At 36.2% G+C, this 26,290-nt stretch overlaps 1 protein-coding gene across 2 annotated transcripts in view; it reads left to right on the forward strand.

Moving 5' to 3' along the window:
- LOC120624948 (serine proteinase stubble-like) overlaps positions 1–26,290 on the forward strand; it is a 54,782-nt gene that overhangs the window by 22,466 nt on the left and 6,026 nt on the right. The window contains exons 12-14 of one of the 2 annotated variants that reach the window (XM_039891788.1): positions 9,984–10,151; positions 15,681–15,860; positions 24,583–24,996. In XM_039891788.1, the coding sequence (XP_039747722.1) occupies positions 9,984–10,151; positions 15,681–15,860; positions 24,583–24,996 (762 nt within the window). Of the gene's footprint in view, positions 1–9,983; positions 10,152–11,837; positions 11,915–15,680; positions 15,861–24,582; positions 24,997–26,290 lie in introns of those variants that run through there. The other variant, XM_039891787.1, reaches the window with a different exon arrangement.

Genomic DNA, 26,290 nt, shown 5'->3' on the forward strand with positions numbered 1-26,290 from the left:
ATATATAGCAACTACCAGAGAAAATTTTCAAAAAATTATCAGTATAATACCATGTAGGTTGTACCACGTGACGTCGAATGGTGCAATTTTATTGGTCGATATTTGGGTCGGAAAAATAATCCATAGGAATTCAATGTATTTTTAATATTAAAATTATCTACTTAGCCTTTCATCACCGTATATACCGTATGTATAAAATTAGTATAGTTTTTAAAATATGCCTGGGGTTCACAACCTGGGAACCGTAGAAACTACAGAGGTACACCACAAGGCGCTCCTTCTGTACTTCGAATAAAACACAAATAATATTTTTTTGAGTCTGCCCCCACATTTTGAAAAATTGAGTTGTTAAATAATTGTTAACATTTATTATAGTTTCATTAGTTTTATAATGATTGAAGGATATTTTATTTTTTGCGCCTATCTGCCTACTATTTTAACTAGCTAAGTTAGCTTATAATAAACGTTATTCTTGTCAAAACTAAGGGTATAAACATTATTTGTTTTTTGCATAATATAGTAAAAGAATGCTATTTCTGTTTTCGCTTATAACTTTTGGTAATTTAACGCACAACTTTGCAGAAACTCACGTTGATCCTTCAGTTGATCCTTAATCCACCGCAAGTCGCAACGTAAACAAAACATTAGCATAGACAATATAACCACCTTAAATTTGATATACAGCGGCGTCCATTACGAATACCTTCATACTAACGTCTTTCTTAATTTGGTCGGTTTATCTTACAGCGAGAAAGCGCTACCAATTTAAGAAAATATTATACCGCATTCACGGAGAGTAAACTCGTATCGAATGGTTAGCTTCGATGGTAACTCACACTCACCTTCCCTTATTGCTCGACGCGTTTGGCGTTATGTCGATTTACGTGATGTGAGTCATTCGCAAATTTGTGTGTAACTCGCACTCAGCACAAAGCCCATCAACTCCGTAACCGAACGTCTATTTATACCTTCGAGATTTTAAAAAACCTGTAGCAAACGAACAAAGTCACCGGCAATAGCTAGTTTAAAATATTAAGAGGGATTTCGTATGAATGTCTCTACGTATTCTTAAGTCGTAACGGCGCGGTTGCGTCAAAATTGAGAGTTAAGTCTGGGCACCGGATATGACGTAGAGCTAACTGTATTGTGCGAGAGCCAAGGAGATTAATCTAAAGAAGCGAACTTCCGTCCCAATTTGTCAACTTCTCACTTTAAATATTACATATTACATTTCATCCATTTTTTTATATAATTGACGGCCGACTGGCGCAGTGGGCAGCGACCCTGCTTTCTGAGTCCAAGGCCGTGGGTTCGATTCCCACTACTGGAAAATGTTTGTGTGATGAGCATGATTGTTTTTCAGTGGGTGTTTATATGAATATTATAAGTATTTATGTACAAAATATTCATCAGTCATCTTCGTACCCATAACACAAGCTACGCTTACTAGCTAGATGGCGATGTGTGTATTGTCGTAGTATATTTATTTATTTATAAAAAACTGCCAGACTGCCATAACAATTTGCCACTCACGACTTTCCGGAGAGTTATTTTCAAAATACTTAACGATAAAACTTACTAGTGTTAAAGAATATTTTATTGACAATTTGATCTAAAATTTGACTTGGAATCTTAAAATTAAAATTCATTAATTAAGTTTTCAAAGCATTTTGGCAGTTTATTTTGTATAGTTATAGCTACGCAATAAGAATTTTTGGTAAAAATGGATCAAATGTGGTATATAAAGTGAGAAGTTGATAAATTGGGACGGAATGCGCTTCTTTAGATTAACCTCCTAAAAATTTGACTATTATTATTAAATGAATGAAATGGCTAACCACCTGTTCGAGTAACACTACTTCAGTGGGGTAGTTTTTGATGCTTCAATATTAGTCGTGTAGGCGGATTCTGTATGTTCTTAATTCTTTGGACCCACAACTCTAGCAAATAAATTATTAAGTATCCCATGTTCGAATACCAGCAGGGGCAATGTGACAATTTATAATTTCTGAATTTTCTCCGGTCTGGTCTTCTGGGAGTCTTTGGCTGGTGGTTACGAAATAAATATCCTTCTCAAATGTAAACAAGTTAAGTTTACGTGTCTTGCATCAAAGTGGCCATATTTGGCAGTCCGTTCTAATCTCTCTGTAGGTACCTATATAATTTTATTTTACTAAATTGTTGGCGTGATTTATATGCATGTGTACGGACATAAAGACAAACGAACATGACGGAATTAAATAACAGACCGCAGGGCATACAATATATCCCCGGGGAAAAGATATAAATTTATCTTCTCCCACAGCTTTATCAACTCTCAGAACACTGACGCACAAGTGGAAATAATATCCAAATATTATATTGTGTAATAATAAACGGAGGTAAACTTCTCCTATTCCATGTTCCCATGCTTTAGCAGATGGACACGTTAATTATATCCCTTGTCAGGGGATATAATCGGGGGATATTATTTTTGTCTCTTGCCTGTGCTAGCCGTGCAGAGGTCCTTCTGGACTGGCAAGTTACAACCCTACCGATACTGATGTTCGGCGGAACGTCTCGTTACGTAACGTGCCGTTAAGTCGCTTGGCGAAGCGACTTAACGTTCCGGTACATTTAGCGTGCAAACCGATAAGGGGTGTGGATTTAAATAACTGCCATATCCCCTAACATGTTAGCCCGCTACCATCTTAGACTGCATCATCATATACCAACAGTTAAGACTGCAGTCACGGGCTAACTTGTAGTGGAATAAAAAAAAGAGTCGTAGGATTTCTCGAAGGTCCTCCAGGATGTGTACTAAAAATTCATCAAATTCGGTGCAATGATTGAACAGAGCAGTTGCTTCTACCGCTGCCAATGCTCAACTGATCCCCGCTCTATTGTGGCGGCCATATAATGACTATAGACTGTGAATGTCAACAATCTAGTCAGCTACGTATATCTCTTCCTTTGATAAGTTTTTCTTGATTATACTTCTCGCATGCAAAATCCCTTTTCTGAAATAATGTAGTTCATCACGCTTCATTTTCAGTTTCATTCTTTTCATCAGTCACAATTTCCTCTTCATTGATTACTTCTGGGTTGATAGCGGATTCTGAATTATCTGTTCCTTTGTTCTAAACCATCCATTTATAACCGAACACAGCATTGTAATACGCTTTTATAATATGATTCCTAAGGTCATTTTGGACCTGCCAATGCATAAGTTTAAGGAATCTGTTAAAAAACATTTATTACAGCGAGGTTACTATAAAATTTATGAATTTCTTAATGACAAGGTTGCTTGGAAGCCTCCGGCTCCGCTTTTAGCTCTCACAAGATAGAAAAATGAATGTTAAAATGTAAATTGTTGATGTTGGACAAGAGCAACTGCTGAGTTTCTTGCCGGCTTCTTCTCGGTAGAATCTGCCTTCCGAACCAGTGGTAGAGTCTCTACAAACGGACAGACTTGACGTTTCAAAAGTGCTTATATTGGGCCTACTTGAAATAAATGAATTTTGAATTTAATAATGCCGCTTAGCGGCAGTAACAAGAATGGCGATAGTAATGCCCCGATACGCGTGATTCACTCTGTTCTTTAGTGTAAATAGTATGAAAATCGGTTCCTTAGTTTTTCAGTTATTCGCGCCCAGACAGTAAGACAGACGCGGTTGCTTTGTTTTATAATAAGTAGGAAAGGAAAGCTCATAAAAAAACAATTATTTTGAAATTATAGATAAGAACATAAATTGTATTTATATATTCTTATATATATCATTTTTTTAAGATAGGCCTCGACGATCGTAATGCCTTCGCTTATGATGACTATCGTGCCTGATGGCAAGCAATGACGATGATGCAATTGCCAAAAATGAAAATTCTCATTTCAGTGAAATACTTTATACACAAAAGCACTGTCTAACTTAAAATTCTTATAAAACTCATATAAGTGGAGGATTTTTTCATATTATATATGTGCCATATTAGAGCTTATACTGTTTCTTTTACCTTGATGGTACTAAGTTATACGTGGCAGGAAATACGCATACTGGTGAGATTGGAAAGCCTTCCTGTATAGTTTGTTTAGTAAAGATATCCCGACAGACAAGTAACATGATCAAGTAATAACAACTTAGAACTATTAACCTTAACAGAAATCATTAAAGAAAGCAGTCTTGAGCCCAAAGAAAAGCAGATTTCACATAAATTTAAGCTTTAAAAACAAAACGTTTAAGTTCAATATCGCATTACACTTTAACTACCCGTTAATATATTATTATTGGAAGTCAATGGAAATTCAATCTTAAAGCGTGGTATTTAGAGTATGCAATTTAATTGTAGGTTACTTAGGACGTTTTAGAGCGAGTAAAAACGTTCTTTTGGAAAGCTAAAGCGAAAGTAGAGGCCGTCTGAAGTGTGACCACGTCGGCTTGATACTTATCGCAAATTGTAATTTTATTTGTTTTTATCCTGGTCGTTATATCTTATTATGGAGGCACGTATGACATCTTCTATAATCTTGTAGCATTTACAGATTCACTTATCGTATATGATGTTTCTCGTAGAGTTTTATTTGTATTTATTTTTAGTTTATTGCTTAACCTTAAATAGGTATAAACGAACGTCAACAGTTTTTTTTTCATATAATATTTAATATAAAGTTTTCATAGAGATTTTGAAGTGAAATTTTCTGGTGCACCATTGAGCAATTTTTGGTAAGAATAAAACTAGTGGTAAAAGCAACGTGTTGCGCCAGACTGGCGACGCAAAGCGGGTTGTATCATATTTAAGCAAATATTCGCTTAATACATATATAGTTTTCAATTATTTCGACTGTCTGTACGTCTTGCTTTTTTATTTTATTGTACACTCGTATAATATAAAAACATCCTTCTAGGCCGGTTAATCTTTTAAAAGACGATTTGTATTATACAAATATCTCGTCAGACTCTGATATTACTATGAGTATGATTCAACTTAGACCGCGCTAATCGACGAAAAATCAATTTATATTCGAGTCCCTATGCTTGAAAGACTTGGAAAGCCAATCCAAGCCAGCCAAGTGAGATCGCTTGACATGTACAAGATACTCATTTGACATTTATATAAATGAATGGTACGTATTCCGAAATCCCAAAAAGGTTCGAAAATTAAAATAAAAACACAACAAATACCTAAATTTGCGAAAATGCCAGGTTCTCTCCAGGTCTTAGAGAACCTACTAAAATCTATATACAAAAATACTTGTCTATATGTATAGAAGGAAAAGGTGTCTGAAATGGAAGAGGTGATTGAAATTAGTATGTTTCACCCGCCAAATCAAAATCGAACTGAACGTAAGCGAGGGCAGGCAAAAGTTCGTTACAAAACTAGAAACTGTTGTTTCAGCCCTTCTTTTTTACCTAACGTTAGAAATAAATTCTGTACACGGGAGCATTAAACACGGTCGAAGCCACGGGCAGAGCTCATAAAAGTTCCAATGCTCAAGACTATCTGCAGTAGCTACGTTGCGTACATAATGGCTACCGTAATTTAATATAGACCAGTAGCACCTGTCTAATAAAGATTTGAATCTCCATAGGCTTTTATTATAAACTAACTGTTGCCCGCCACTCCTTACACATTTCGGTAGGTCCAGCCGTTTGTAGGTTCGACCACAAAGTAGATAATTCTGTTCTTCAACTCGACTGTTAAATAGTGCTAGCAGCGTCTCGCTTGAAATAGACCGTTGTGCGTTATTGGTGTGCCCGTATTCCGATTATTAATGCTTATGTATTTTTTTATTGAAAGAATTGAATACTCTGTTTTTAGTGCAAATCTTCTAGTCTCTTTCTCCTATTATTTTAACTGTATTTTATAGGTACTTTTTTTAAAAAAAATCTTCGTTTGTTTAGTGGTTAGCATGTTCAATTACGGATCATAAGATCCTGGGTCCGATGCTTAGGTGGGGCCAAGAATTGTCAGTATTCGGTATTATATTTCTAAGTACCAGCCCGAAGTTACAACAATGGCGGTGGCAACCCTGTATTTTTTTGAAATCTTTATTAAAAAAAAAAAGTCGAAATATTTGACTAGATATAGGTACATACCTAATAACCTATACTGACATTATTTTAAATTTATGCTTTTAAATTTACCTCAATATTTGGACGTCGATGTCAACGACAAAATACCTATGCGTGAAACATAAATTGATTTCATCTATACATGAGTGTTTAGTACCTACCACATTTGTTCCAAGTAAAGAATTTTAATTTGAATTTAAGAGATGATCGCTGGGCGAATTTTTTATTTTTTTTCATTAACGATAGGCCAGCGTTTGACGACAATCATGCCCGTTAGAAAGCAATGATGAGGTCTAGGTTGGAGCACGCTTGCCTAGAAAAAGCCTAGTCACTCTAGCCTTGAAGGTACTCAAATTATACGTGGCAGGAAACACAGTTGCCGGGAGGGCGTTCCACATCTTAGCGGCACGTATCAGAAACGTGGATAAAAAACGTTTCGTGCGTGATGGAATATCAACCACATGAGGATGCCACCGCTCACGGTGTCTCGCTGTTCTGTGTTAGAACGGGGAAGGAGGAACAAGATTGTGAAGATTTGAATATGCCTCTCACATTAAGGATACATTTCCATAGAATTATCGTACAACTACATACCGTGCCTTAAGCTCGCAAAGCCGTCGATGCCGTTTAATATCATTTAAGACGTTAAAGTCTCATCGAAAAAGGATTATAGGTATATGCTTTCTTCGAACGTTATCTTGAAACTGTTCAGGTTATGTTTTATCATTATCATCACAATCAACATATTACTATACCACTACAGCACGGCTAGCATGGGCAGGAAACAATTATATCCCCGGGGAAAAGATATAAATTTATCTTCTCCCACAGCTTTATCAACTCTCAGAGCACTGACGCACAATTGGAAATAATATCCAAATAATATATGTGTAACAATAACGATTTATATGCATGTGGACGGACATAAAGACAAACGAACATGACGGAATTAAATAACAGCACGGCTAGCAGGGCATACAATTATATCCCCGGGGAAAAGATATAAATTTATCTTCTCCCACAGCTTTATCAACTCTCAGAGCACTGACGCACAATTGGAAATAATATCCAAATAATATATGTGTAACAATAACGGACGGACGGACGGAATTAAATAACAGACCGTAGGGCATACAATTATATCCCCGGGGAAAAGATATAAATTTATCTTCTCCCACAGCTTTATTAACTCTCAGCGCACTGACGCACAATTGGAAATAATATCCAAATAATATATGTGTAACAATAACGATTTATATACTTGAGGACGGACATAAAGACAAACGAACATGACGGAATTAAATAGCAGCACGGCTAGCAGGGCATACAATTATATCCCCGGGGAAAAGATATAAATTTATCTTCTCCCACAGCTTTATCAACTCTCAGAACACTGACGCACAAGTGGAAATAATATCCAAATATTATATTGTGTAATAATAAACGGGGGTAAACTTCTCCAATTCCATGTTCCCATGCTTTAGCAGATGGACACGTTTATTATATGCCTCAGGGGATGTAATCAGGGGATATGATTTTTGTCCCCTGCCCGTGCCCTAGCCCTGCAGAGCAGGATCTCCTCCCACCATGAGAAGGGGTTACGGATTTACGGATCGGTGTACTCCACACAACTTTGAGAACATGATGTAGAACTCGATTTCATTTTTTATGCAGAGTGGTTATGTTTGGTAGCTTATAAAAGTTTTTTTTTAACTTATAAAACTTTAACGAGGATAGAAGCAGTCTTAGCTAGCCTACATTCGAAGCTAAAGTGCTAATGGGCGGGGCACAGAGCTCAGAGGACCGACGGGCATTGGAGTCCCGAGTCATTGTTAGACTTGTCCATGTGGATGTGTTATACTAAGAAAATCGCAGGGAGCCGGTGGACTGGATGGAAAATACCTACGCCAGGCAGTGGACTGACATAGGTATTTTCCCGGTAGTATAACGGTTGAAAGAACGATTTGATCTTATAAATAAATAATTAAAGTACCTGTATGACCGAACGGGGTCTTGTGGTTTCTTAAAAATAAAGGGGAAACTAATAATCCATTCGGACTCGAACCAGGGATAGCCAGATTTCCCACGACAACGACAAAAAAAGTCTTTTATTCCACTACAAGTAAGCTTTAAATGCAAACTCACCTGGTGGTAAGTGATGATGCAGTCTAAGATGATAGCGGGCTAACCTGTTCGGGAGTCCGGTAGTCATATCCCTAATCGGTTTCTACACGACATCGCACCGGAACATTAAATCGCTTAGCGGCACGTTGTTGTCGGTTTGGTGGTAAACAGCCACGGCCAAAGCCTCCCGCCAGATCAGACTAGAGAAAATTCAGAAATTGTATTTTCCAAATTGTCTCTGCCGGGAATCAAACCCGGGACCTACTACTCAAACTCACCGCGCTCACCGTTGCACCAGGGCACCTCCCTGTTAGTCGTCGTAGGGCAAAGGTTTCCTCTCAGAAATGAGAAGGTTTTAAACTCTAGAACGGTTTTACGCGTATTCCACCACGCTGGCCAAGTGTGGATAGGTAGACTTCGTACGCCCTTAAGAAACTTATGGAGAACTCTTAGGCATGCAAGTTTTGTCCCGATGCTTTCCTCCACTGTTTAAGACAGTAATATTACCTATTATAATATCATAAATTAACAAAGGGTCATAACTCAAAGTTATGGTCCTATCCCTAACCCTTCCCTAACTTGGTTCCTCCGAAAAGAAGGCCGAAGCGTTACTTACAGGGCTATCACCGCTGTTTAAATAATTAACGCTGAATAATTTCGTACGCCACTAAATTGTTAAACTAAATTCTTTTTACGATAAACAGGTAATTAAGCAAAAAAGTGCACAGATAAAAGCAATGCGGGCTTATTTATGCACATGAAATTATAAGATACATTTGAAACTAGGCGCTCTAGTTTTAAAGCATAAATACACATTTAAGATTAATAAGAACAGTGAAAAAGTAGCAGGTATTTTATCTTCAACATCATCAATGTACGCTCATATCAAGTTTATAGACTTTTGCTTACATAAAACATAAAAAAAAAAAAAATATCTATGAATGTTAACATAACCATTAGTTCATAGAGCATTAAGCTTAATACATGTGAAGGGCCCGATTAAGGGGTGATTCATCGCAGCGATGGATTGCATGCAAATCGAAATTCAAAACTCCCGCCCAATCGGCTATTGTTCAATCTGTCGTATATACTGCATAAAAACGTCGAAAAAAAGATTGAGAGATCGAGATTTTAACTCATCTAAAAGAAGTTTTCACTTCAAAAACAAAAATATGACCAATTAATTCAACATAAAAAAATAATATTATGAAAGTGCATCCATGCTGCAGCCAGAACTACAAAAACATATAAAAAACAGTAAATTAACAAATTACGAAATCTGACATCACTTAAAATGTATTCGGCACGTACCGCCGTAACAAATTAACATAAATAAATATATGTTTATTTTCACAGCCTACAAACTACGTAATCTCAGAGAAAATGTTATAACAACGAAAGTGAAAAGTAAGATAGCGCGAGTGGAACGCTTACTTCCGATTTCGAACTTCCCGCGCGAACACGTCGTGAACAGACTAAAAACAGACAAAATAAAAAAAATACCATAACATACCGTTTTCGAAGAAGGAAAAATCAAACAGTGTTACAAAAAGAAAATTAACAAATGTGCTACACAAGAAATATATAGCTAAAAATATCAGTGCTTCAATATAATTAAAAAAAACTACCGTGCTAAATAGTTAATACAATAATGTGTATTAAATAGTGTCATGTACGAGTTATCGAACGTTCAAAACAAAATGGCGGGAAAGAATTTTAAAATCCGAAGAAGAATGTCCGTTATATTCTTTTTGTTTGCACTAAACTTTTGTGTGTGTTCAGACATTGAAAATGACGTATTGACTTTACAAGATAATTTGGATTTGAGTGAAGACGAGGCCTCGGATAGGAGACGACCAGTTAATGGTCAGGAAAAGGACATTTTATTGTTAGAAGCTTTAGCAACGAGGAAGGTTCCATATCAAACTGGATACAGTACATCACAAACGGACCAGTCGATAATGGATCTGTTAGGAAAAAGTGAGTATTGTCTATGGTTAAGATCATAAAAAAGTTTTAAATCACAACGTACACTATAAACTAATGTTATAAATGCAAAGGTAGCTGGTTACTTTTAATTTATACCATCAGTAGATTTATGGAAAAAAAAAATCCTGTATTATTCCAACCTAGTTCATTGTGTAAACATTGTGAACATAACAGAAACTTCCGGTTGCAGGGCACTAACACCCCGAAAACTATCAGGGACGCGACGTGATTTATCGGTGGTTACACACATCAGTCAGTTTCAATCGCATGTTAATTTATAAATTATTAAATTTTGGTACGATGTTTTGACAAGTCGGGTACAGTGATAACCATGGAACTAATATGTTTAATAGAAAATAATAGAATGTTATTGCGTCTGTCCCCATTATGCTCGATTAGTTCCGCACCAATGCCAAGTTTATTTGTAAAAACGTTATTTTTTTAGTAAAAAAATCACAACCACCTGTGGTTGGGATGACGATAATGATTATTAAAAATTCATATGCGAGTTTGTTTGATTGTCAGGCTTTTTGACCTTAACTACTTAAATGAAATTTTGCATATTGAAAATAACATAGGTAACCACCTTATAAATAAAATAAATAAATTCTTCGACAATACACACATCGCAATCTAGCCCCAAATCACGCATAGCTTTTGTTATTGGTAGTACCCATAACACAACAGACACAGATGACTGATGAATAATATACATAAATACCGTTTTAATAAATTTAATATACCTTTCATCCAGAAAAGGTACTATTACTGAGAGATCCAAAAATAACTTTAAGAAAAGAAACAACGGACAACTCTAATTGATTAAAAAAAACGAAGCCAATGGCAAAAGGTAGTTAAATTCTAATATCAACCTATTTGTTTCATATCTGTTAGGCATCTCTAGACGGTGAACATTTTTTTTTGTAATATTATTAGTATCGTAGAGCTCACCGAGTTATCACTACGTTCGGAGCACGCAGAGACATATGTGTTTATAGTGATTCCAGTTCTTTGTATACTCATTGTGAGAACCGGCACGCAAGCAAAGCCCAGCCGGCATTACGCAGAAGTCGGGTTAAACACGGCTAGCATAGGTAGGCAAAACGTATATCCCCCGATTAAATTCCCCGACAAGGGATAAAATTAACGTACCCACCTGCCATAGCACAGTACCAGCAGCTCAGTTTACTCGCTATATACTCACACATACGGTGGTGGTCTTTTAAGGCATTTTAAGGTCCATTAAACTGTAGTTCGAACGTTGAAAAAATGCTTTCCCGACAGGGCGAAATTTAATAGACGATGTGACATTGAAGTGGCGTTGCATTAGGATAAAAATATATTTAATGTTTACTAGCTGATCTGCTTCCAATTATATAGTATTTCCAAAAAACAAATATTCGAATGAATTAAGTACTTGTCTCTGCGCACCCTCTATTATTCTCGTAACGCCAGCGGCTGCGACTTTTACCGGTTTTTAAAGTCGTAAACAAAAACCACATTTTTTTTTTTATAATTTTTAAAAATATATTTGTTATATCCCGAAAAAAAATTATCGTAGAGAACTCAACTCATTGTCTCTGTTCCTCGAAGTTTAGATAAATATAGTCTATTGCGATCACTGTTTAACTGTCAACATATTGTTGCAAGTTAACTATTAAAACAGTAAGAACAAGCTGTACAGCGAATTGTCAAACTGATTACGTGATATATGGTAGGCTTTCTCTCAACTCATCTCAGAGGATTTGTGAAAGGTAATAGGAGGTACTAATTATTTCCTGTGTAATATAATTATGATACTGATGATGTCGTAGTGAAGTAATCAAATCGTTATTTAGTTGTACTGTTCATTTGCACACCACTACAAAGTTAATAAATGAGCAAAGAATAGAAGTGAAATATAACAAGTTGGCTTTATTTCTTAGTTGCGATATCTGGATTCTCTCTCTAAAGATTAGAATGACATGAGCGAAAACAAAAAGATGGTTTAATATTGGTTATTATACACCTATGTTATACCAGTGCGTGTTGGCAGCGATGACCTTTGCTCCGAACATGGTCGTTAACTATGGGCCTCATAAGAAGGCTCAGAGTCACTCAGCGGGCTATGGAGTGAGCTATGCTAGAAGTATCTCTACGTGATCAAATCAGACATGTGGAGATCCGTAGAAGAACGAGAGTTACCGACCGAGTTACCTGAAGTTGCAATGGACGGGGCATATTTCGGAGAAGGGATGGATGTTGGGGTCCTAAAGTGCTGTAATGGCAGCCCCGCACTGGTAAGCGCAGCGTTGGTCGACCCCCGACGAGGTGGACGGACGACATTAGACGCGTCGCAGGTAGTCGCTGGATTCAGGCGGCACAAGACCGTGGAATTCGGAACTCCCTACAAAAGACCTATGTCCAGCAGTGGACGTCTATTGGTTGAGATGATGATACACCTATGGCATATCATCATTGAGATTGCAGTCAAAAGTCTGCCTTCGACACCTTTGATATCATCGTTGATGCCGACATCGTCCACACAGCGTCACGACAGTGTATAGAAGCTAGGTAGGTTACTTGCTGCTGCTTTCAGGAACAGTACTTATCGTGCCCTGCACTACCCCGCACTGACCGCGTTTTTTCCCAGTATTTCTTTGATCGTTAAAGCCTGGTCGTTAAAGAATTAATCAATCGTATAGTTACCACGGTTGATTAAATGTGTTTTAATACATTGTTTAAACTTAGCTAAAGGTAGGTCTAAAATTACCTTCGGTATCACGTTAGCATATACCCATCCCAGCAAAGAACTTACAATACTTAATACTTCTAAAATTGCAATAACCTCTCAAACATCACGTACGCTGTGACGCCATGTGTATCGCAAATTCTCTTATTACATAAGCATAGCGCACGCGACTCGATCGATATGGCGGTGAATGGCCGAGATTCACTTACCGATCAGTTTCACTGCACTTTTACTGTGAATGAAATACGTGTGAGACGGTTTATTATGTACGATACAGGTAAAATATCGTACGACAGATTCAAATATCTTCGGAAGTTTTTAGCTACATCTATAAAATATACAATATTTCCCTCTTACATCGTCGTTTTCATGATATATCCGTACATCTATCCATCATTGGTTTGCTCGGCGCAGCTAGTGCGCTAAAATTTTATTTCAATAAAACAGTTCTTACGGGTTTTTATAGAAACCGAAATAAATGAGGGCAATGTCGCCGGAGGAATATAGTTCTAATAATTAACCTAAAGAGTTTATTATTTTGTTTGTTTCAATACGCTTATCTCTAGAACTAAGATATTAAATAGCTTTGATTTAGATAGAAACCAGTGCTTTAATTTGTACCTAAAATTTTGTTGCATTTTTTAGTCCAATTATTGGAGTAGGCTATCTATCTAGCAGTGGCGTGCACAGGGTTTCCTACCAGGGTATGCATACACCAGGAAAATTGCATAAAACGGCACAAATTATCCTCCTATACGAGTTATGTATCAATGTTAGGGTATGCAGTGCTTTTGTGTATGTATGGAGTGCACGCCACTGCTATCTAGCAACGCGCTACGACCTTTAGAAACCGAGAAAAAGAATTAAAAGCGTAGTCGCGCTATACGATGCGGTGGGTCGGGAGTATGATGAGTGGCTATAAATTTGTATTATTTATATTCCATTTACAATATCTTATCGTCTACGTTGATTGTAAACTCTCGATGTATTTACGCTGATCCTCGATGATCTATTGTATATGATGTCGAGCACGCGATTGTTACATTTACGCGCAATTATTTACATTTTCTTGATATATGTATATCTAATGAGATTTATATTATGCGCAATGATAAGCATAAGTGCGTTTTCCTGTCATATAAATCTCTTTTAAAAAATAACTCATTATTTGGTCATCGATCTTGCCTCACGCACTTTTATTCTTGACGGTCGTCAAGAATAAAAGTGCGTGAGGCAAGATCGATGACGCCTCTGGCGAAGCGGTGAGCGCTGTGAATTTATGTTCCGGGTTCGATTCCCGGCAGGGACAATGTGGTAATTTATAATTTGTGAATTTTCTCTGATCTGGACCGGCTTTGGCCGTGGCTAGTTACCACCCTACCGACAAAGACTTGCCTTTAAGCGATTTAGTGTTCCGGTGCGATGTTTCGTAGAAACTTATTAGGAGTATAACTACCATGCTCCCTAACAGGTTAGCACGTATCTTAGACTGACTCATCACTTACCACCAGGTGAGATTACAGTCAAGGGGTAACTTGTAGGGTAAAAAAACCCCCGGAGGTAAATGTGGCGTGACGCAAATATGAACACTTCATGTTCTCTACATCAAAGGACTTTCTGCGTATGTCTGTTTACGCAACGAATTACGATATAATTTAAAAATTATTAAAATTAATATCAAAATATACCATAGTAAAATTATATCTATAATATAATTAATTAATACTAAAATAATTTTAATTATTATTATAGTCTTCGATAAATGGGCTATCAAACACTAAAACAGTTTTTCAAATCGGACCAGTAGTTCCTGAGATTATCGCGTTCAAGTAAACAAACAAAAAACTAACTAACAAACAAACGAACTCTTCATCTCTATATATTAGTATACATTAGTGATCTAAGATAATAATTATACGTTTGAATGTTTAAATATAAGCTATTATAAAATTAATATTCTCAATAAATATAAGCCGTCTAACTGTTCTCTTATGGGCATGGTACCCTAAATGCTGGCGCTATTGCCCCTTTGAATTGCTAGACTTAGCCGTTGGGCTAAATAAGCGCCAGCTCCTGGGTCACCAGACGTAAGGAACAATTTTTGGGACACGATGTTAATAAAAGACCGAAGACCACGGGCCCAGAGTCTCAAACGCAAGCGCCGCAAAAACGTAATCATTACAAATAACGGAGTATTTACGGCGCTTAAGCATTTTAATGTTTTGTTTTTATTGATTCCTAAGGTGATTTTGGACCTGCCAATGCACAAGTTTAAAGAATTTGTTAAAACACATTTATTACAGCGCGGTTACTATACAATTGATGAATTTTTTAATGACAAGGTTGCTTGGAAGCATCCGGCTCCGCTTTCAGCTCTCACAAGATAGAAAAATGAATGTTAAAATGCAAAATGTAAATTGTGGATGTTGGAAAAGAGCAACTGCTGAGTTTCTTGCCGGCTTCTTCTCGGTAGAATCTGCCTACCGAACCGGTGGTAGAATCACTACAAACAGACAGACTTGACGTTTCAAAAGTGCTTATATTAGGCCTACTTGAAATAAATGAATTTTGAATTTTTGAATTATTATTGAGTTTTTGATTTTTGTTTTATTTTAATTCTTAATTTTATATAGCTTATTTTTATGTTTTAATTCAATTTTTTTTTTGTAATTATTACTTGTTGTTAAATTTATTTATTTTTTATTTAATTTATTTATTGGGGTGGCGAATTGGGGTGCGTGGCTAAATAAATAACTAAATAAATAAATAAGCCTATTTTTTATTTCCAGTGATACCGCAGTCGTGTCGCTATCGAGGCGCCAGATTCTCCTGCGGCCTCAGCATATCGTGCGTTATCAACGGTGGTAAGCCCATGGACTTGTGCTCCGGTGGCATGATCTGGTCGTGCTGCATAGTCAAGGAAACCACTGAACGACCCACCGAGATCGCACCTTTAGTACATAACGCTAGTAAGTTTTTTATTTATTTAATTCCACTGTAAATCCTCTTAATCAATGTAAATCCTACTATTTTCTCTGGACTACAATTAAAGTTTATTAATTCATCATACATTATATTTTCAAATATATCTATATGTATTGGCTAAATTCAATCGCTTGATGAGCGAATAGCATACTGCCTAGGACTACGGCCTCACTTCCAGAGTTCAATCCACAACACTTCCCTCTAAATTTCGGAGTTATGTGCGTCTCAAGCTATTGAATATAACTTGCTGTAACGGTAAAGGAAAAAAAGAGTTCTTTACAATGTCCTCAAAAACAAAAAAAAAAATATCTCGTTTCACACAGCAAAATAATACATTGAAATTGGGGTCATCCTAGTAAGTTTCATGTATTACTACTAGCATTTGTGGCAGGCAGCCCCGCTCTTCCATAACATAATATACAAATTGAAATGAATAAAGTTATATAGGTTTACCAAAGATAATTACAATATGTATGTCTAGTTGAGTTGCGTTTGTGTGTGTGTGTTTGTCATTGGAAGTCTATGAATCGTCACTTGGCCAGCGTGGTGGACTACGCAACCTTCTCACTCTGAGAAGCCCGTGGTCGGTAGTGAGGCGGTAATTTGTTAACAGTTATGATAAATCGTCAATTTAGCCCTAGCCGTTGATACGTTTGATACAGTCTAAGAACTCTAAGATGGTAGTGTGTTAGGGTGGTATATTAAACCCGACCCTTAATCGGTTTCTAAGCGTAATCGTGCGTACCGGAATGCAAAATCGTTGGCGGCATGTCGGTAGGAAGGAAGCCAAAGCCAGAGCCTCTAACCTCAGAAAATTAAAAACGTAGCAGTTACATTTTTTAATAAAACATTATCTATTATATTTTTTTTATATTCGCAAACAGATTAGCCCAGAAAAAATCGTTATTCAAACAATACATCATTTAATTTAAACACAAAACACATTAAAACAAATCCTTTTGAATGTCGTCACAGAGAATTTCAAAATAATCACCAAGAAGTCATTCTGTGACCAAAAAGGCGAAATATTTCAAAATTGGTTGACCCAAATTATTATATTGCGCGACGAAACAAAAGGTTCGCAATGTTTATTCATAAGACGTTGGATTATGAAACGTAGAGTTATGTATGAATACAATGGACTCTCTCTCACATCCTCGTACGGTACAAGTTACGAGAGACACCGTTCAAGCCGCGTGCCTTTACGTCTAGGCCACGGCACTTTCGCATTTAGCGGGTAAAATTCACGGGTAATGGCGTAGCAGATTTCAGACTCAGTTTTTGGGAGGCGAAGTTTGATCCACAGCACCTCTTACTTTACAGAGATAATGAGTGATTTTAAGAACTTAAATATTTCTAGCTCTAACGGTTAAGCAAAACTTCGTGACTGGAAAACAGCATGCCTGTGCTTTACCATTTTGTTGTAACGCGTACTGAATTCGATCCCCAGTATAAGACTTTACTAAGTTATGAGTCTTTTCAAACATTAAAATATGCTTGGTGAAAACATCGTTCAAGAACTTGTATGAAGATCAGAATGTGGTGGCCTATGGCCTAAACCCTTCTCACTCTGAAAGGAGACCCGTGTCACGTTGCGTGGTGAACTAGTAATATGTTATTTGGTTAAACGTAAGTAACGCCGAAAAGTTAGAGAAGCGTGCCGGGCATAAACTTGGTCCCGAAAATCTTAATGACCGGAGAAAGTCTTAAACCGGTAGGTTATTGCCGCTCGATTATTTTACATATTTAAATATTTATTATACACCCTACTAGGCTATAACTTGTACCACCCAATTAACATACATCTATCAAGTTTACGCGCCCATTATCCGAACTCCATTGCAAATTAATGAACCAGTGTATTCCGGAACTGTAATAAAGTTTTAATTCGACCAATTTTCTTCTTCGCCCGATTTCGTAATGTGTTATTATTAACTGCACTTTCTCGCGCAAAAAGCAATTGTTTTATTATGCAACACGGATTTGAATAGATGACCCGGTTTTTTTCAATGTTACGCAATCATCAAGAACCGGGTCTTCGAAAAAGGTGAACGAATTGAGAATGCAATTTGCATTTTATACTCATCTTACATTATTTCTACCACGTTTATATCGCTTATATCGTAGAAGTGTACAAATTTAAAGAAGACATTTTTCTGAACAACTAGCGGAAGCTCTCAACTTTTGTAGTGGAATGAAACTGATGAATGAAAGATTGGATCGGGATATATTCATTGTCTTTTTTATCTATTATTTTTTCTAAAGTAGTAAACTGTTTAAAGCATGTTTCATGGATATTAGAAGTAGTAGACTTAAAAAAAAACGTTTTTATAACACTTAACATTTATCAGCTCATGGGCCGTAGGTTGTGTCAGTTAGGATAATTAAAATATTTTATAAATAATGTGTGTGTACTTATACATGCGTTAGAAGTTATACTTCTTTGGCGTAACAAGATAAAAAGGTTTTCAAAAATTTTATCTTTCGCCCTATTCTAAGTTTGTAGAAAAAACGACAGTTAAAATAGAAAAAGGGTATTTTATACATTGAAAGTTTTGTCTAATTAAATAAAATTTATTAAAATATAACAAAATAAAATATTTCTACATTATTAAAGAAATGAACATTTTTATAATTGATTTAACTTTGTTTATTTTGAATGGTGTAGTGTAATTTAAACTATTTAAAATATCGTCTGTCTGTTGATATTCGACATTACAAAAATCACTGTATATATTTTTAGCTACGAATAATATTTTAGAATTAAACGCTTGGGAAATCGCAGGGTAGAGCTAATAGAAAACAAAGAAAGTTTTAATTGAATTAAATTGAATATGTATTAGCGTACTTGCGAGTTTGAATAATAACATATATTAGTGCACTTTCCAAACTCGTATGACCTTCACCGGATATGCAATTACGGGTTTTTTTCATGTCGCCTATGTACTATTGTCTTAACGCTCCACTAAGCATACTATAACACTTTCTCTGGATTTCTCTTAAATAGAGATTTAACTTAGCCATTAGTTTATTTTGTAATCGCTTTCTCATAGTTAATTTGTGATCTTGTTTTGTATCTGGGCGCCAGTTCTGCTGTACATAAATTTTCAATCTAAACTGAATTGAAAAGTTTTAGTAATAGTAAAAGCTGTAATAGCCCAATGCGTAGGACTTCGGTTTCACTTTTGGGGGGCTGAGTTCGACTCTAACCCATTTTTTGAGGTATTTCTGTTGTAAGTAATTAAAATATGCTTCAACGGTGAGGGAGAGGAATATCGTGAGGAAACCTGCGTGCCTGAGAGTTCTCCATAATATTCTCAAAGATGTATGGAGCCCACCAATCCTCACTGGGCCAGCGTGGTGGACTACGGCCTCAAGCGCTTCTCATTGTAGGAGGAGACCCGTGCCCTGTAGTGGGCTGCTAATGGGTTGATATGATGATGGTGATGATGATGAATGATAGTAGAGCTTTTAGCGCCATAACTTGTCCGAAAATACTGACGCCATGCTTAATTATATCGCCTAGCAGCATATCTGTGTTCCGGTCTGAAGGGCATGGTTATAAAAGGTACATGAGGTTTAAAACCCACGCCTCAGGTGGCCCCGGCGGCAGTTTGCACGACGTGTCCCTTGTATGCACTGCGATATGTTGTTTTGTTTATAGGAAAAGGTTTTCCGTGCAATATAAATAAAATATAAAATAATATAACCTACCATTAAAAAAATGTTTATATTTAGTGATGTCCTTTCCACGCTGTTTGCAATGGTAAAGGCACAGAATTAAGACAATACAGAAACCGTGTACACGACCAATATTGAAGCATCAAAAACCACTCCACTTTAGTAATGTTTCTCGAACAGGCGGATAGTCACTTAATTCCATTTTACCTCTAATGTTCTAATCTTTTGCCATCGAACCGCGAGGCACCGTAAGGATCTGCATCCCTACGTGGTCGATACACCGCGGACGCGTACGAAGCGCTTTGCATGTTCGTTTCTGATCCGCACCGCTCGGATCTGGAATGCCCTTCCAGCTTCCATTTTCCGCAGTATCTACAATATGAGTAGGTCCTTCAAATCAAGAGTGAATAGACATCTTCTAGGCAAGCGCGCTACACCTTAGGCAGCATCATCGCTTACCATCGGGTGTGATTGCAGAAAAATAAAAAAAAAAAAAAAAAACCATAAAATGCGGTAAATGGGAAAAATTTATGAGCTAACAATATTCCGCAGTGAGACGTGCGAGGCGTTTTTACAATTTTTGGACACAATGCGCTGCATGCAAAAATGGCTGAATGAGGGTACTGTATGTTTATAATTCTGTGTCTAAAGAGTAAAAATACTAATTAGATCCGTCAATTTAGTTTAGGTTAGAGTTTTGTATAATGCAAAATTTTAAGTGGTGGCGTTATAATATTTTAAGGTTGACTTATACGCGGATGAAGTCGCGAGGTACCGCTAGTGTCTGATAAATATACAACAACATTGTATAATCAAATTAATGCACAATCATGCCTTAAGAATGATGAATTAAATTGTATAATCAAATTAATACACAATAATGCCTTAGGAATGATTAAGTTCTTGTATAACTCTAAAAAACGGATGTTACAAGCGAAATTAGTGATCAAATAACCGATAGCATAAGAGCTTGCATAACAAATGATGAAGGCAGGAAACATCGATGATGATACAATCTGTGTAATTAATAACGCCTGTCATTCATGTCAGATGATTCAACCATTTGGCCGTTTTATTGAAAAAAAAAAGTGGAAGTTGGTAATGTTTGCGTGAGTCTTCGGTTAGCTTACCAGCGTTACCTGCGAATTGATATCTTTATTTTTTTACTTTTTGTTTTAAACGAGCCATATTTACAAGGAGAGCACTGTCGCCTATAACACAGGTTTATACGTAGCTTAGGGACAGTTGATTTCTGTCTATCCGTGTTAATTTTAACATTAATATAAGTTATACCTATTGTGCAGATGTAATGTAAATTGTACCTATGTTTTATTGAACAATAAACAAAATATTATTATATTATTATTATATATTAGCTTGTCGACCTGCTGTCTGCAGTGGTCAGCGATGTACTGTAATTAGGAGGTTTTTTATATCCTTACTGATATTATAAGTGTGTTTGGTTGTCTTAACTTTAAGCCCCAAATAAGCCTTCGGACGACTTTATTTTTGATCAACTTGATTTTTGGCATACAGTAAAAAACCGTAATAAACGCGAACGAAGAATGTGGGAAACAGCTAGTACTATAGTATTAATTGTTTTTTTTTCTTAAATAAATAAATATACTATGACAATACACACATCGCCCAAAGTAAGCGTAGCTTGTGTTATGGGTACTAAGAGGACTAATGAATATAAAAAAATATAAACACCCAGTCACTGGAAAACATCCATGTTCATCACACAACAATTTTCCAGTTGTGGGAATCGGCCGTTTTAATAAGCAGATTTTATTTATTTTACATCTTAGTGCGGCAGGGCCACTTACACTAACTAGAAAGTTTTAATACAACGTTTTCCTAATCTCAGTTTAACGCATAACCTGAGCTTGCTTGATCGCCTTTAGTTTCAATGGTGAAATCGGGCCTTAGAAATTTGGTCTTGATCAGACAATCCACAATTCAATGGATTAAATGTCACGGCATTAATTGGAATGTAATCACAACACCTAGCATAATTAATTACAATTACTATTGTAATGGGGAATCAATTTGAATCGCTTTGTTATTCAATAAAGTAATTAAAAAAAAATTGAACCCGCAAATAATCGCTGCCATAACATACATATTCCTCCGCCATGTTTGCCCATCCGGAATATACTAACGCGTTCGCCTGGGGATGAGGATGGGGATGTCGTTTTGTGTTGGATGATTGTGGTCGGTGTTTGGTCCGTGTTTGGAGTTTCTGGCAAACACCAAGCATGTAAAGGCGGCATTTAGTTTAACTCAAAAACTAACAATTTATTTATCTATAGCCATGTCTTTTGGTGTGGCTGTTACCCACAGATCCTCATTGGAGCAGCTCGGTCTATACTCTAAAACCCTTTCTCTTATCAGAAAGAAGTATTTTGCGCAATAGAACGTTAATTAAACTTATAATGTTTATAATAATAATAATATCTTTATTTTATCAAAAAAAGGAAACATTAGTGTGAAGCCCGTCTCCTGCGGTAGTTTAAACTGTATTACAGGAGGCAGTGTCTTCCCTATATCTATGGTCTTATTAACAAACGTTTCACAATTTAACTGTCAAAATTATATATTTTATATAAATTATATATTTTTATTAAAGGAAAAAAAGAAATATGTAAATAAATGAAAAACAAAAAGAATGATATAATTTTTTTTTTTTAAATTTTAAAAATTTATATCATTCTGAGCATGCAGGTATCATCACGATGATTTCCTTCACCTTTGAAACAAGTGATGTTTCAATTACTTAAAACGCACATAACTTTTCGTGCTGGGATTCGTTTCCTGAAAGAGAACTCAAGCTCCATCCAAAGTAGCGCCAGCGCTTTTTTCTTATTAAAATAATATAAATAAAATTATTCAGAGTAATTCATTATCATCTTAATTGTCTCAATCGATAGACAACCACTATAAAGCGGCTGTAAACAAGTCGGGGTGTTAGTTGTCCACCTAGTGGGATCTATCACCGCTGCATTTTCCGGGGCGGGGTTTACAATTCAAGCACCCCAAGTTAGTTAAATTTTCGTCAAATCTTTTGCTTTAGATTTGATTTGTTTGTGTTATGTATTCAAGACTAGGTTTTAATTTAGTTGCTTCATTTTGAGAAATGTGTCAAAATTGACACCGTTCTAAATATACCTTTGGGAACTGGGCCATGCGAATTCTACACAAGTTCGTTATTATGTAAAATAAAAACACTATTATAATTATGCGAAGTAGACTCTGACAACAACAACATTCTAAGATTGGAAAAAGTATGAATTCGTTCAGCAGGGGAATAAGTACGTACTTAACTCGTACATTGCAGCTCAAATTTTTAAGTATAAACCATTTTTTTTTTTAAACCTTACCTAACCTATATCTATCTCTCTTGTGGTGTAAAGTTGGTTTTAAAAACAATTGTGTTAAAATCAAAAATAGAATTAGAAGTGTCATACTTGGCAGAGGCAAGAAATAGTTGGTCTGCTCTTAGTCCCAGTATTTTGCCGGTTTCTTTTTCTTCACAGAGACAGTGGGACGACATTATTTGCAAAAAAACTTTTGACACACTTTTAGACCAAATGCCATCTAAAAGAGACCGTGCTGATATTAGAATATTAGGAACCTGCCAGCATATTAGGAACTGTGCCTCGCTGCGGTGGTTTCGAGGACGTTTTAGATTTTATTTAGTTTTTAAATAGTTTATTTTAGGTTATAGTTATGCATTAATAAAAATTATATAAAATATTTTGTACAATACACTAAAAAAAAATAGAATAAAAATAGTTTTTTTTTATGTATTATTTTTACTATTGACGGCCGATTGGCGCAGTGGGCAGCGACCCTGCTTTCTGAGTCCAAGGCCGTGGGTTCGATTCCCACAACTGGAAAATTTTCGTGTGATGGAACATAAACGTTTTTCAGTGTCTGGGTGTTTATATATATATTATAAGTATTTATGTATACTAATCATAAAAATATTTATCAGTCATCTTAGTACCCATAACACAAGCTACGCTTACTGGCGATTTGTGTATTGTAGTAAAAAAAAAAAATATTAACTATTTCTCAAATCATATTTTAAACTAAAATTTACTTAAAAGAAAGCTGTTTTTGCATACCGTAAGACAAGTAAGAAAAAAACCTATAGGTACATCAATCACCCTAAAACATGTAACTGCTACATAGTTGTAAGCACTGTAGTCTTTTTAGTGAGAAGTCTCTAGTTCAACGCCCGAAAGGGGCAATTAAGGAATTTAAAATTTCTGAATGTTCTCTTGTGGCTATCTCGTTGCTACCTAACGAAAAAGAAGTGCCAGCATACGATTTACCGTCCCGGTACGATAGTGCGTAGAAAACCGGTTAGGATTTAATATAACTGCCATACCCATATCAGGTTAGCCCGCTACCTTCTTAGACTGCATCACCACTTACCAGATGATATTGCTGTCACGTGGTGGTGTAATAACAAGATGTGATGCAACTTCTATTCAAAGCCAAGTACAGTGGACGCACCAGCCATACCTATGTGAATAACCCAACCCCATCATAACTAAAAATGTATTTCACCTATATACTTGTATTTACCTACTAAATCCCGCAAATCCAAACTATTTGGTGACGTTAATACAAGTTTATTTCTCTTGCGACTCGGACCGGGGGGTTTCCTAGTTTCGGGACCGCTCGATTTCCCATCTGAGCTATTATAAACCTCGTAGACGGTAGCGAAATCTACCTTGGCATTCTAATTATATTGGAGCAGTATTTCGTTGCCTGAAAACATGGATAAAACGAGGTTTTCTAAAAATTTAACCTATATATTTATCGCCCCCGATATCCATGCTAAATTTCATGAAAGCCGATGGAGCCGTTGCCGAAATTCAGATTATATATACATATACAAGAATTGCTCGTTGTATGGATTTTAAATTAACGATATTTTACGTTTAGTAAAACATTTACTTTACATAATACCTACAAACACGTAGTAAAACGCAAACTCTCACACAACAGGTGACCTAATAGAACTGATCGGCTCACTGCCCCACGAAACATTCGACTACCATACTAATACACCGTACGACGATCCAATCATCATCTACACGGAGCCGAACCGGCCGAAACCGCACTACAACCGACCCACAAACCAGTTCAATCCAGATCAAACCGGTTCGAACCGCCCGAAACCAACCACAAACCAGTATAATCCAGATCAAACCGGTTCGAACCGACCAAAACCTGACTGGAGCATAGATTATAATCAGAACAATTTCTACCACGTCAAACCGTCTTACCATGAAAGTACTACACATGCGCCTGATGGCTTTTACACGGATAACGTAGGGGTAAACAAACCGGAAGGTGGTACTGATGATTACGTTCCTGTTCACACGAGTGTTCATAAGCCGCAGAAACCTAGTTACCCGGGTGAGATGAGTTTTGTGAATCGGGTTATCTTTAATTTCTTTCTAAAGATGGTAAGGACACTCAAGAATTAGGTTAGTGAAAATGTATATTTTTCAGAGATTAGTTTACACACGATATCACACATTACTAGCGACAGTGTAATTTCACGCGTAGACTCATCTAATATTTGTATGTGAAATCAGGGTTTTAGAGTGTAACGTTTCTTAAATTCCTAATCACTCAAGAACTAAAGATCACCTGACAAAAAGATGACTTAAACTCGTTTTCACTAAATCTAGGCATCGCCTAAATAAATTTAGGTGGTGTTCACAGAAAAAACGTTTCACCAGCTCTTAGGTGATAACTACTACGTTACCTTGTTCATCATTAGTGAAAACGGGCATTAGTGTTAACGTTGAACTAAAAAAAAAACATTTCAATTCATATCAAAACAAAAACTGTCATAAAAGTTTTTGAAGAATAAAAAAAAAAGTTCATCTTAAACGGTAATTAATTAAAACAGAATTATATTCAATAATTAAAGATGTTGGTTATTATTTTTTCTTTAACGTGTCGCAATTTACATTTTTTGTGTTCCTAAATTAGGACATGGAGATCTTGAGTGTCCTTAGAAAATTCTGGGCCGTTTGTATTCTTACTGCTTTTTAATATCGCACAGCGTTTTCATGATCATCACGCACCTTTCTGTTTGTTGGTACAGCACTCGCTTTTAGTACGGCTTTTTAGTACGCTTAGGCTCTCACAAGCGTGGATGAAGCTTTACTGATTTCATTGAATTGTACTTTTCTTAAATAGCATGATATATAGTTTTTGAACATATGCAGTTTAGTGTAACAGAAAAGGCCGGGGCAGATTATTTCAACGAATTAGTGTTAGTAAAATTTTCTTTGCTTGTTTTTTTTTTAAATATTTAAGTACTTGCAAACAACTTCTAGCATTGACACATGAAGGCATTTGAAGAGCAATATACTTAAGTAAAATGAGTTTTAGCCCAGCTAAAATTGTTTTGGGCTTCCTTTCAGACTAGGGCACTTCTGGCATCCTGGTAGCTTTAGATTAATGTAGACACTCTACTATCACCTCAACAATAATATACAATAACTTTAATAATGTATAAATTTAAAATTTAAAAAACCCCCGACTTACACTATACTGTTCATTATTCAACTAGTCAAATCCTTATATTTGGTACCCATATTGAGGAAAAAGATGTGAAAAAATCGCCATTTTGTGGTGGATTTGCGGTTTGAAAGTCTGGGGTTTTTTAATTTTTTTATTAATATATTATCAAATC

This window comes from Pararge aegeria, chromosome 7 (genome assembly GCF_905163445.1).
Source record: "Pararge aegeria chromosome 7, ilParAegt1.1, whole genome shotgun sequence".
NCBI lineage: Eukaryota > Metazoa > Arthropoda > Insecta > Lepidoptera > Nymphalidae > Pararge > Pararge aegeria.